This window comes from Neoarius graeffei, chromosome 13 (assembly GCF_027579695.1).
Source record: "Neoarius graeffei isolate fNeoGra1 chromosome 13, fNeoGra1.pri, whole genome shotgun sequence".
NCBI lineage: Eukaryota > Metazoa > Chordata > Actinopteri > Siluriformes > Ariidae > Neoarius > Neoarius graeffei.
In genome coordinates, this window is record NC_083581.1 from 34464530 (window position 1) to 34477904 (window position 13375).

The 13375-nt window shown below is 41.3% G+C and overlaps 1 protein-coding gene across 2 annotated transcripts in view; it reads right to left on the reverse strand.

Moving 5' to 3' along the window:
• selenoi (selenoprotein I) overlaps positions 1-13375 on the reverse strand; it is a 33564-nt gene that overhangs the window by 16659 nt on the left and 3530 nt on the right. For both annotated transcript variants that reach the window (XM_060937618.1, XM_060937619.1), the window contains exon 2: positions 447-515. In XM_060937618.1, coding sequence (XP_060793601.1) covers positions 447-515 — 69 coding nt within the window. The remainder of the gene's footprint in view (positions 1-446; positions 516-13375) is intronic.

The following is a 13375-nucleotide window of genomic DNA, read 5'->3' on the forward strand; positions in this document are numbered from 1 at the left end:
CTCCTTAATCAACAGAAGGAACAGTGTGCGGAGATATTAATGCTGCTAATCAGAATCCTAAAAAATTAGCAGGCAGAGGGGGAAGGGGAAAAAAAAAAAAAAAACCCCGACAAGTCGACCCCTGCAGTGTGTAAACTCTGTTCTTAAAATGACCATTGTTATACATCACAAAGTAGACGTGTAAATAAAAAAAAAAACCTGCCACTGGATACAGAAGTCGTCCCAGTGATTTACAGTTATAGCGTGTTTATACAGTACGAGTGCTTTGGGAGAAAATTATCCCCTTAAGTTCTTCTTGGTTTTCCTAAATGCCAACTTTAATTGAATTCCTATTCGGAAATATGAACCATGAGGTCTATGGAAAAACTTCAAGGGAAACAATTAGCTCAAACATTTCTTCGTCATGGTGGAAGTGATGACCGTGTGATGCAACGTGACCGTCTCACCTTCACCATGGAGTTCCAGAAGGGGTGCATGACGTAGATGGAGAGCGGGTTGGTGTCCACGGCGCTGTACTGCACGCACAGAGGAAACAGAAGAAACAGGGGTGAGGAGTTCACACAGCACACACGCACAGAGACAAACGAGCCATCTGGATGATGGAGCCGTCTTTCTGCAATCAACATAATGACTCATGACAATCACCATCACCACGGACCTCAAACATGGCGAAATGTGCCGACAGGCTGAGGCTACGTTTACATTACGTCGAATCAGCGGATCATCAGATTAACGTTCTTAAAACGATTCGCGTTTACACTAAAACCGTTAGCCGTGCACACAGCAACACCAATACGCAGATACGCTCGGCTCCGCAGGCATCCTGCGCTCCAAATCACTCCGCCCTGAACAGCGAGTGCCCTCTGGAGGGTGCGCACTCCGGCCCTGCGCAGCTCACAGAGCGCGCGAGTGAAGTGAACAAGCCACGATTCGGGACTGAGCCGCTGTGTGTGTGATCCCAGCGCATATCACTTATTACTTGCAAGTGGAAGGATGGCAAGCCTAAAGACAATCACAACTACACAATGGGCAGTATTTGCATCAGTATTTGCAGTATTTTCATACTTTTATACTCTTTAATGAAAGGTGATACAAGGCGGAAGTCTGCGCCGTTTTTCAGCAGTCGCGTCACATGACCAACGCCAGCGAATCAGGAAGGTGGATGTCACAGTGACGTTGTCCAATGAGCCGCCAGCTAGAGCTCAGCACAGCGTATTCGCGTATTCTCAATGTTTACACAGCACCGGAGCTGACACGATCTGGATTGAATACGTGGACGCTGGCGGATTCCCGTTTCCCCGCTTTTTCAGGGGGGTTAATGTAAACGGACAGTGCATCCGCGAAGAAAACGAGACAGATACGGTCTAGTGTAAACGTAGCCTCAGATAACATGCTACTAAACACCAGTCATTGTATTTTCTGCCACGACTGCTGACGCAAAATACTAAAGCCTGGCGCACACGGGCGATTTTCCGTCGCTTGGTCGTGCAACTTTGACGCAAGCGAAAAATTGCTTCGTGTGCAGATATTTGTGATGGCGAGTTTTTGTTGCTTGTGACAGATCGCAGGTATCAAACATGCTTGATATTCTGCAAAAAAAAAAAAGCCGGTTGCTGACTTGTTGCAGAGATATTGCCGCGTGTGCGTCTTTGTGATAATGAAGCGATCACCTCCAAAGGCTAAGCCAATCCCCGCCCGTGAAGTAGTCATGTGATTTCCATGTGACTTGCATCCCCCTCCTCAAATCGCCCACTGGTTGCAGATAACGCGCACACGCAGCTACCTGAGAGGGAAAACTTGCGTCCTAAAATCGCAATACGCTTGCGATGAGAAGTCACCCGTGTGCGCAGGGCTTTAGATCAGACGTTTGGGATTTTCATATTGGTGGTTGTTGAGTAGAAACGTAGTGCACTATATTATACGGACACAAGTGTTTTACTGGGAAAGACACCACTCGTGCATTTTTCATACGAGCTACAGTTGAGACATGGAGAACCGAAACCATGACATAAATCTCTTTTTTTCGCAGTGCGGTTTCCGTCAAATCCCGCGCTCTGATTGGCTGGCGAGTGGGTCCGTATCCTACAATACGGACCCCAGTTACGGATCTCTGGCGACTCGCTCGTTCGCAACAACAAACATAGTAGCAATTTTTCTCAACATTGATTTTCACATTTCTCAGCATAATAGCATTAATTTTACAGCATGGATAGCGATAACGACAGTGTTCACAGTGAAAGCGAGTTTTACTACCCTGAGGAAGAAGAAATAAAAGAAAACATTTCAGGAGAAAGCTAAAAACCTGTAACTGTTGCTAACGCCGAGCAAAAACATGGCTGAATCCTGAATGACTCAATTTTGTATAAATAGGGGACTACATAGGTGGCAAAATGTAGTTTTTTCCTGCCATGGAAGTGCACTTGTATACCGAGGAGGAAGCAATCTGCATTACAGCCGTGAATGAGGATTCAAAATGGCGGCTCGGCTCGGGTTTCCCTTTCGGGCGCTCTCGTTTTCTGTTGGAATTTGGTAAAGAAAAAAATAAAATATATTATTTACCAGCTTAAGGTCGGTCCGTATGGTGAAATACCGTGACCTCGGCCTTGAACACTGACCTCGGCCCAGAGGGCCTCGCTCAGTACTTTCAAGACCTCAGTCACAGTATTTCACGATACAGACATCCCAGCTGGTAAATAACATATACATCACTCATGAGGAAATCGATGAATTGTTTGGATAAATTTGGGTAATTTTTGCCTGTGAATGTGTCGATATAATAAAAAGAAATTACATGTTGGCTTAAAGATATGAATTTATCATCTTGTGTTGAAAAACTCGCATTTTTCATACGAAATACATCACAGATCTGAGTGACACATTTAAATAATATTGGCTGGCTTTTTTGTGGTACATCAGATTTATTCCATTCAGCTAAAATGATACTGAACGAGTCCAAGATGAGTTCAGTATCATGCTAGCTGAATGGAATATATCTGATATACCACAAAAAAAAGCCAGCCAATATTATTATTATTATTATTATTATACATACACACACTCCCAGTTTTTCAATGTCCATTGGTATGTTCTTCTCTTGTAAATATGCGTGAAGAACACATGACGATGTTTTGGTAGCCTTTCGGATGTTTAGCACATCTTTCTCTTTCCCAGCGAACAAAGAAATACTTCTGCGCAACAGAAAACTCGTATTGAATATTCGCATCCGCTCTGACGTGTGACGTCAGGTTGTCTTGACAACCACGTGATATCGTAAACCATATTCAACGCTCATTCTCCATTGGGTACAGTGACATAATACACGTAGGATAAGCGATATGCTAACAATATTGCATGCTATCGAACCAAATGAACGAAACCCGCTAGAAGGGAATAAAACACACGTTTAACTCCATGGAAAAAGTGTCCTGTATGTATAATGTTTCACTCCGATGATGTCACTCCCAGTGTTTTCCCACTGACTGGACATGTGTTGTCAAAATGGCGAACTGGTTCAAAATTAAAATTCTTTTAATCAACTTGCATTTTTTGTGGATGTATCCACTGCTACGGCTGGACGATAAAACAACAGCAATATGAATCATCAATAGACACGTCATCATCAGCAGCAAGAAAATTGTTTGATTGAATGTTTGATAGTTTCACTTAAACGCAAACAGCCAGGAAAGCACAAAATGACATACACACAGTACAGTTGCATGAACAAACCAAGCCTACTCCCTCCCTGACTCATAAACAGCCCATCATATCCCCCGATAACAGAGCGTGCTACGAGTGACACGCAAACAGACAACCATCTACAGTAACAGGTGCATTGTTCGGTTGCCCAATCGACATGTGATACAACAACAGAAACAGCAAGGAATGAGAAAATGTGCAGTGTTTCCCACAGGTCTTAAATATTCTTCTGGTGGAAAGGACTGGTACAACACGAACATGCTCCAACTCGTGATTTCAGATCGCATTGAAATCTCTCTGCTCGTACTGCTCAGTAAATCGCACACGTTACCCATCACTCAGTGCGTTTACATGCACATAGAGAAAATCGAATTTCTGCCGTTGCTCGACTGAAATCGAAGTTCTAAATGCCATGGAAACACCTTAGCTAGGCTGAAATTGAACCGAACTTGATTTCTCGTAATCGAGCTACACGACCTAGATTATGCGATTTCTGCCGAGCTACTTAGTGCATGTAAACCCTATCGAGCTACGTAGTCGAGCTACTTACTTCAGCACTGCCCCTTCCGGAAGTGACGAGACTACAAGCGGGAAACACGACAGCCTCGGTCGGCATGACAACAGTAGTAGCGAGCAGCAGAAGAGGTCAGGAGGAACAAATGAAGAAGAGAAAATGGCGAGCAGAAACGTGCACTTCTGGAGCAATGAGGAGACAGAGTTCATGCTCATTCAGCTTAAAGGAACAGTCCACTGTACTTCCATAATGAAATATGTTCTTCTCTGAATTGAGACGAGCTGCTCCGTACCTCTCCGAGCTTTGCGCGACCTCCCAGTCAGTCAGACGCGCTGTCACTCCTGTTAGCAATGTAGCTAGGCTCAGCATGGCCAATGGTATTTTTTGGGGCTGTAGTTAGATGCGACCAAACTCTTCCACGTTTTTCCTGTTTACATAGGTTTATATGACCAGTGACATGAAACAAAGTTCAGTTACACAAATTGAAACGTGGCGATTTTCTATGCTATGGAAAGTCCACACTCAGGAGTGAAGGTATCAATGCGCTGCCGAAGCGCGCAGAAGGTGTTAGTACGCCTGTCATTATAGTGCGGACTTTCCATAGCATAGAAAATCGCCACGTTTCAATTTATGTAACTGAACTTGTTTCATATCACTGGTCATATAAACCTATGTAAACAGGAAAAACGCGGAAGAGTTTGGTCGCATCTAACTACAGCTCCAAAAATACCATTGGCCATGCTGAGCCTAGCTACATTGCTAACAGGAGTAACAGCGCGTCTGACTGACTGGGAGGTCGCGCAAAGCTCGGAGAGGTACGGATCAGCTCGTCTCAATTCAGAGAACAACATATTTCATTATGGAAGTACGGTGGACTGTTCCTTTAAGGAGTTGAATATATTAAAATTCATGGACGGGAGAAAAACGCGCAATGGAGAACACGGAACTGATAACTTTGTTTACACTCTTGAATAGCTCTTCTTCATGACGACAACCAGAAGTGTACCAACACGATGGGGCATGTAGCGCCACCTGTGGCTCGGGTGCACAATGTACCTCACACAATAGCTCGATTTCCTTGTGTGCATGTAGGATTGGATTTCTCTGGCACCCCTGCTGGGACCCTTTGCTCGATTACCGACAGCAGCTCAATTTGGATGTGCATGTAAACGTACTGACTGATTGCTTTTAAATCTGCAGTTTCTGATAAAAATAAAAAATGACCTATTAAATTTACGTTACAGATGAAAACAGAATGATCAAATGTACACAGACCATTAATGTCCTTTTAATAATCAGGTAAAGAGGCTTGAAAAAAAGTGCTACTTATTAAAGATGAATGCACTGACTGGACCATGTTGTCATGGTAACGTTGACACAGACTTGTAGTACTCGAGTCCGAATCGTGCCCTAATTTTAAAGACTTGTGACTTGACTGCTGATGACTCGGACTCGTGCATTAAGTGCATTCGGACTCATAAACTGGAGACGAGAACTCAGATTTTTTCTTTATTTTTTGTAACATGCCATAATAATTTGGCATAAGATATTTATATCTACATTCATTTTTGTACTAAATTTCGTGCAAGAGTGTCGCACCTGCACGCCTTGGCGCGTGCATCAGATAGACTCTCGGGCGAGCTCCAGACAGCACGCGTGCCAAGTGGACTCTCGCGCACCCACCGTAAACGACTCGTGCCTGCACAGGATTAAGGCGCAATCAGCGTGCCTACAGTATATAAAAACTGTGAAAACACACTTACTCTGAGAAGTATTGAGTTGCGTTGCTGATACATTACCGAGCCTTATTTCCTTGTTTGTTTCCCAGATTTCCTGTTTCTCATCTTTGATTCTGCCGAGTCAAAGATAGCCTGTTTGTGCCTCGCTCGACCTATTGCCCGTTTCACGATTTTGGATTGTTTACTTGTCTTCACTTGTATTAATAAACACACCTTCTGCACTTACATCCGTCTCCCAACTGTCTCTGACAGAATATTTCACACTCCCTGACAAAGAGAAGCACCTTCACCTGTTCATACGTCATGTTCAGGAACAAACTAAGGCCAAAAAAAAAAAAAAAAGTGTGTTTCTGGTAACATGAAATACTAAAATAAGGTCGGTAGGTAGGAAAAAGGTTTTTTTTCTTAATTTTTTTTTTTTAATTTTGTTCGAAAAAATTAACACAAGTAAACATCTTACAAAATAGTATTTTGGCACAGAATCCTTTATACCACACATCATAAAATAAAAGTGTTTTAAATCTTTAAACAAATAAAAAAAAATATCGCGGGAGTTCGAGTTATGATCTACGGAAGCGTATTGCTGCCACACTCAAAAAAAATTGGCTTAGAATCAAGTAATTACGTGAAAAGATATTGTTAACAAAGTTATCACGTTTTTACAATATATTTATCATGTAATAACATAACATCACGTAATTTCATGATACGAAATTATCACGTTATTTCATGATATTTTCATGTAATAACGTGAAAACACCTTATCAAGAAATAACATGAAAATAACGTCCTAGGCTAGCAGACGGCCTAGCCTACTGTAGAACTTGGGTCGAGCAAAAACACCAAGCAAAAACATGTCTGAATCCTGAATGACTCCTACTTGTATAAATAGGGGACTACATAGGCGGCAAAATGTAGTGTTTTTCCCTGCCATGGAAGTGCACTTGTATACTGAAGAGGAAGCAATTTGCATTACAGCCTTGAATGAGGATTCAAAATGGCGGCTCGGCTCAGTTTTGCCTTCCTCCTTCAGTATACAAGTGCGCTTCCATGTTTATGCAGGAGGGCTGATAGAAGTGGCGAAACATTTTACTTTTTATCGTTTCTTTCACAACTTGAATGCGTTGAAACAAAAAATTATGACAAACTAACGCCGCTTACACTAAAATATCGAGGGAAATTTGTAATAAAAACTTTACGGTCGGCAATTTCGACGCGGAAATTCTCGATCGGTCGGGTTACCGGAAACACACTTTTTTTTTGGCCTAATGTTAATGGCGCTAAAACCGCCACCATCAAATAGTGCGGTTGGAGTGTTGGACTCTGACTCGACTCGAAATTTTCTTTAATGACTTGGACTTGAACACTGGGGACTCGAGACTGGACTCGGACTCGAGGTTTAGTGACTCGACGACAGCACTGCGCTGACAATACCATGTAATGTGCACACTGATGAAGGTTGTTTACAGCGTGAAAGTTCTCCATTCATGTGGTAGAGTATGTACCAGGCCATCACTCGAGCACTACACACTTCCTTTTAGCGATACAGTAAGCTAAATTCAGCACATTATTATTCATCTACCGCTTACAGAACACTCGTTCTTCAGACTTATTAACTAAAATCTGTCACTAAATATACTTTAAGTGGCCGTTAATATTCCTGGGCAGCCCGCGTGAGTAAAGTCTGTGTGGGGAAACACTGATGAAAAAAAAGTGTTGATAAAAGTAAGGTGTTTGAATTCAAAACAAAGTGGTTAAATTCAATCTTTTTTCTCCTCATAATTATTAACAAGAGACCTGTTCAGGTCTCTCAGCCTTTTACGTCGACGCCAGGATTCGAACCGACGTTGCAAAATCTGCTCGACAGCGCTCTAGATCACTCGGCCATGGAGGATTACGTCATGAACTAAGGTTATGTAACATGGCACTTAGTCAGTACACAGCTGCGCCACACTGCGACTGTGGAATCGCTACCGGAGACTGGCACGCCAGTTACATTCTTAAACGCGCTTGAACTCAGTTAAACATACACAGGCAGACAGGTGCCTCTATAGGCTTCAGCCAAAGGCAGAGCCAAAAATGGAAAAAAAATATATATATATATCATTCAATATCAACATTTGATCATGAGAAATCTCTCAACAATAATGCCAAGCCCTATCTACTGAGCATATATAGTGAACAGGAATGCAAGTGTGACTCAAACTAATTAAGTTTTCAGTCTAATCAGGGCTCAACATTAAGGACTGCCCGATTGTCCAGGGCAAGTGAAACATGCATTTGAGCAAGTGAGATATGTCCCAGACATGTCCAACCGGGCAAGTTGGAATGAGCATATATTATGAACTAGCATCACAAAAATTCGGCTTTTTGATCTCCTTTTTCAGTTCCTAAAAGCATCCCTCACTACATATCCGCCATTATGTCTTGGCTGTTTTCTTAGTCTTGGTTTCATTTACTGCTTTAATTGCAAGTTATTTTATATACCCCCGCTGTTGTAGTATGGTACGCGTACTGTTCATAGATCCCTTGCGCATGACATCACGCATCACGTGATAATTACAGGTGGGGTCAGACAGACATGCTGTTTTTGCTTGTTCAAACAGAGAAATAGATAAAAGGCATTACATTCCCCCCGATATCAAGAAAAACGTTAACAAATAGAAGCAAATGCTTCAAAAACAACAAGGAAATGAGTGGTTAAAGAATACGAGGAGAGGAGCTCAGCCGGAAAACTCCAGAGAAATTCACGATTGTATTTAAAATGTATTTTGCAAAAACAAAGTCGGAAGTGAAGATGGAACAGTTTGCTTAAGAATCTCGTTTTTATTTTTTTTTCTGCTCGCATCTGAGCTAGCACCTTCATGAAAGTGCTTGATTTTCTTAAAGGTGAAGCAGCTTCCTTATTCCACACAGAAAACCCAGATTGGTTTCAAACAACTCGGGCATAAAAAAAAAAAAAACCTCAACAAAGCAACATGCGCGATAAATCCTGAAAGAACAGATTCAGAGCAGAGAGAGCTGGAGCTTTGTTTCTGTTATCAGAGGAACACAGTCCTGTGAAAAATATTTATACATCTGTTTTTTTTTTAATCATCCACCTCTAGGTTTATTTAAAAAAAAAAACAACACCACGCTACGTCATGACATACCAGCTGCACTGACTCAGTTACAGGTTGCCAGGTCTGTATAAAACACCCACAACCTACACATGAACCAATTTTAAACACAAACATTATCCTGTCGGTCATGACGCAGCGCGGGGTTTTTTTTGTTTCTCTTTAAACCTAGAGGTGGATGATATAACAAAATAAAACCGATGTATAAATATTCTCAAACACAGTACTGTTCAAAAGTTTTGGCACCCTATTGTTTTCTTCATACAAACTTTGTTATAGATTTCTACATTATCGAGTAATGAACCTACAGTCAGAGTTCTACACAAACAATTTTACAACAGCTGCATGCGTGTGAAATGGAAATTAATCGAATAAGGCACGAAAAACTATTTTGGATAAAATTGTTATTGTCTGTTACAAGTAAAAAGTAATCAATAACCAAACTTAATAATAAACTTAATCAATAACCAAACTTAATAATAAACTTAATCAATAACCAAACTTGAACTCAATGTGTGATCTTCATTTTATGTTACAATTCACAACTATTCTATGGTTTTCCTAAAAAAACAAAAACAAAAAACTAGTACTCGCAAAATAGGGGGAAAAGTGATAATATTGGGGGGCAAGTGGAAATTTACCCCCACTTGCCCCCGCAGGGCAAGTGGGTTTAAAATTTAATGTTGAACCCTGCTAATGAAGATCAAATATCTTCCTGTGCTTACATGGAAGACATGTACGTGACGCATCTCACACCAAATACACACCAAGGGTCGTCTCACACCAAATACTGCCTTTGTTTCATTTATTATGGCTCACTGTTTATAGTATTTTTTTTAATGTTGAAACATTTCATTTCATTATTTTTTTTAAGCCATTTTTGGTCGACAGCATTTCTTTACATGTGCCTAAGGCTTTTGCACAGGACTGTACATTATTACATTACCTACCACTTTCTAGCCTTGTCAGTAGGGTTGGGCGGTATTACGGTAAGAAGGTATCCCGAGGTATCCAAAAGTACCAACGGTATCGGTCTCATTACCGTCATTTTAAAAAAATATATAATATCTAAATAAATATGGAGTACATGAGGTCATAATATAAAATAATAAATTGAAGATCATCCCGAATAACTGTGTGATCGTATTTTCACTAATTCTATCAATTTCCTAAAGAAGTTCTCATCGCGTGCAGGGTTGTTTATGTCGTTACCATGGCAACCCTGCGTGACATTTGGAGTCTGACAGAAAGCTTCGCAAGAGACTGAGACCGGGGGTGTCATGGCTCAGATGGCTAAGGCACCATACCATAAATCCAGGGACCCTGGTTCGATTCCGACCCGAGGTTATTTCCCGATCCCGTCTCTCTCTCCCCCGCTCATTTCCTGTCTCTCTATACTGTCCTATCTAAAAAAAAAAAAAAAGAGACTGAGACCGCGGTTGAAAGATGGCAAGTCAAGATAACGAGTTAGTGGCAAAAAAAAAAAAAATACAACATCGGCAGTGTGGCAGTATTTTGGTTTCAAACCAAACGAAAAATCTAATATGTCCCCTAAGGCACACCATAGCCTGGGGTACTCCACTTCCACGAGATCTCTCCAATGAGTTGTGTTTTGAGTAGGTTACATGAGTAACAACAAGGTAAAATAATATAACATATGACATTTGGGATGTGGGTAATAAACGTTTGAAATGTCATCTACTGAAGAAACGGAAGAAAACATCGTAGCGTAAACTGTTAGGTTTCTGGTGGGAATTAGCAATGCGCTTGCTATCTTTGTTGGGTGTGTTAAACCGTATGGATTTAAGTGGAATAATTGTAAGGAGTTATGTGATCAAGACAACGTTTTAAGCAAGGTAAGGCCATTTGATTATTAATTTCCCCGCCATGGCATGACGTGGGCCCATATGATTTTGCCTTGTGCAGCTATCACGCATTTGAATTAGGTTCGCCTCATTTGCGCTGAAGAATATGGTTTATCGCGCAGTCTAAACGGACTTGGGTGTTGGTTGATTCTTTTTCTTTTTTTTATTTCCCATGCTTGAAAGGGTATGATCCTGCTCATCGTGTCCTTTTTTTTGATGGAGTAGGTGAAATAGTGCTGCAAATGGCGTTTCAACGCAGACGTGTAAACGACAGTTGAATGCTATTTTCAAGATGAAGGAAGAGTTGCGTGATGCTTTGAAATATCTCTTAATCCATTCATCAATGCACAAAATTCGCTTTGCTGCTTAATCCATACCACAATGCACACAATTCGCTATGCTGCTTTTAAATAGTACATTTGAGGCATAGGCGCACGTTACACAGTAGGCCGAAACAAAATATTTTTTTCTCGGTAATACCGTATACCCCGGGAAAACACAGAGACAGTTTAAAGGTATCAAAATTTGGATACCGCCCAACCCTACTTGTCAGTTATCTTGGTTGAATAGCTAGTTAGTCTGTCATTCACCCAGCCTTGCGTTACAAACACACAGTATGGTGTTAATATTACTGCATTTGTGGAAATATTTAATTATAGACACATTAATAGTCCAAAATTTTAACGCTTTCGGATTTTATCTAGAAGCCGCTGCTCTTTAAAAGGCGCAATAGTCAATATTTTTCTTTTTTTACTCGTACACAATGTGAAAAATGAGGTTGAAATGATTAAAAATAATAAGAGCTGAAGCCATTTTCTCAGAACAAGGGCATCACAAGGCTTGAAAAAAAAAAAAAAACCTGGTTTAGAAAACTGCCCTCCAGAATGTTCATTTCTAATTGGACTGCCTCCTTGTCAGTCATTTTATAGACACGCCTCCAACCAACACCCCTTCATATCCTCATCAATCATTGTGCGCGTGTTCAGAGCTGTAGCTCACCTTTCAAGCAGCTGAACGTCCGAGTGCACTTGAAAGTAAAATCAGATCAGTCCTTACTAAAGCTAATTCTAGCTGAACCGCTATAAGTTTGTGGGCCGGAGCTTAGTGTGCATGAGTGGAAATGAGGTGGGGAAAAAAGAACCATTCAAAATGTATTCAACTTCACCCACTTTACCTTTAGCTGAGACCATTTTAAAGAGTTTAACAAATTTGACAGTTCTAGTGCTTCATTCTTTTTAAAGACTAAACTTGAGATTTTGCCTTTCGAGTAACCTCATTCATCTCCCAACCATATGCTGAGGGGAGGAGGAGGAATGGACGAGGCGATACTAAAAGCCATCACGATGACACAAATTGCATGCAGGACGTTTTATGAACTGGATGACGCGCTCCAAAATGGCTTGACAGACCTAAATAACATTTAGAAATGACAGTGATCTAGAAAACACCCACAATCATAATGACTTCAACTGGAAAATCTGCCAACTGGACCAAAGGCTTATTTACTTGTGATGTCAATGTCCTCCAGCCAGAGTAAAGATCAGGTGATCATCCTACACAGTGAACCCGAAACACGAGATATAATGTGAATAATTTCATTACCTGATCATGTGGCGGTACACCGACGCCCTGCTGCCTGTGAGATATTAAGGAAATCCCAGCCCTGTCTGCTCTTAAAGCCCATCTAAGATGACAATTACCCTACCCGTTTGTCTTATTTTAAACAAACAAACAAACAAACAAACAGTTTTCAACCACATAAGAGCCCATGTTCTGACCATTTACGATAGTAAACGACTTTAGCTAGCCAATTACTTTCGCATATTTTACACGCAATCGCTGCTCGGTTGATGATCGGAAACATTCGTAAGCTCCCGACAGGTGACGTCACTCACAGTACACACCGCCATATTTGAGAGAAGAGAGAACAGTGAGGATCATTTGCATCCATATTTTTTAAGATTATTTGAGGTAATGGTTGGATCCAGGTGTTGTGTGGGAGTGTAGCGCAGAATATCCCAGCCAGGTTAAAGTTATTTAAGGTTTTTATGTTCATTAATCCAGGGGTGCCACCACTTCCTACCACTACGCTCTCGACTCATTCATAAAAAAAAAAAACAACTTCAAGACGTCACCAGTCTCGCCTACCGTAATTACCAAGGATAGACGGTCCAACTCCTGCAGCAACACAGAAAGAGGGTAAACAAAACACTGAGGATGGGATAGTGTTTGTTTACCCTCTTTCTGCATTGCCGCGGGGGTTGGACTGTCTACCATGGTAATTACGGTAGGCTAGCCTGGTGACGTCTTGATGAAGTTTTTTATGAACGAGTCGAGAGCGCAGTGGTAGGAAGCCGAGGGTGGCTACAGGATACTATACAGAATTTATGTGAACTGAACATTGCAGCCACCCGCTACAGGAGGATGCAACAATGGCAGAAG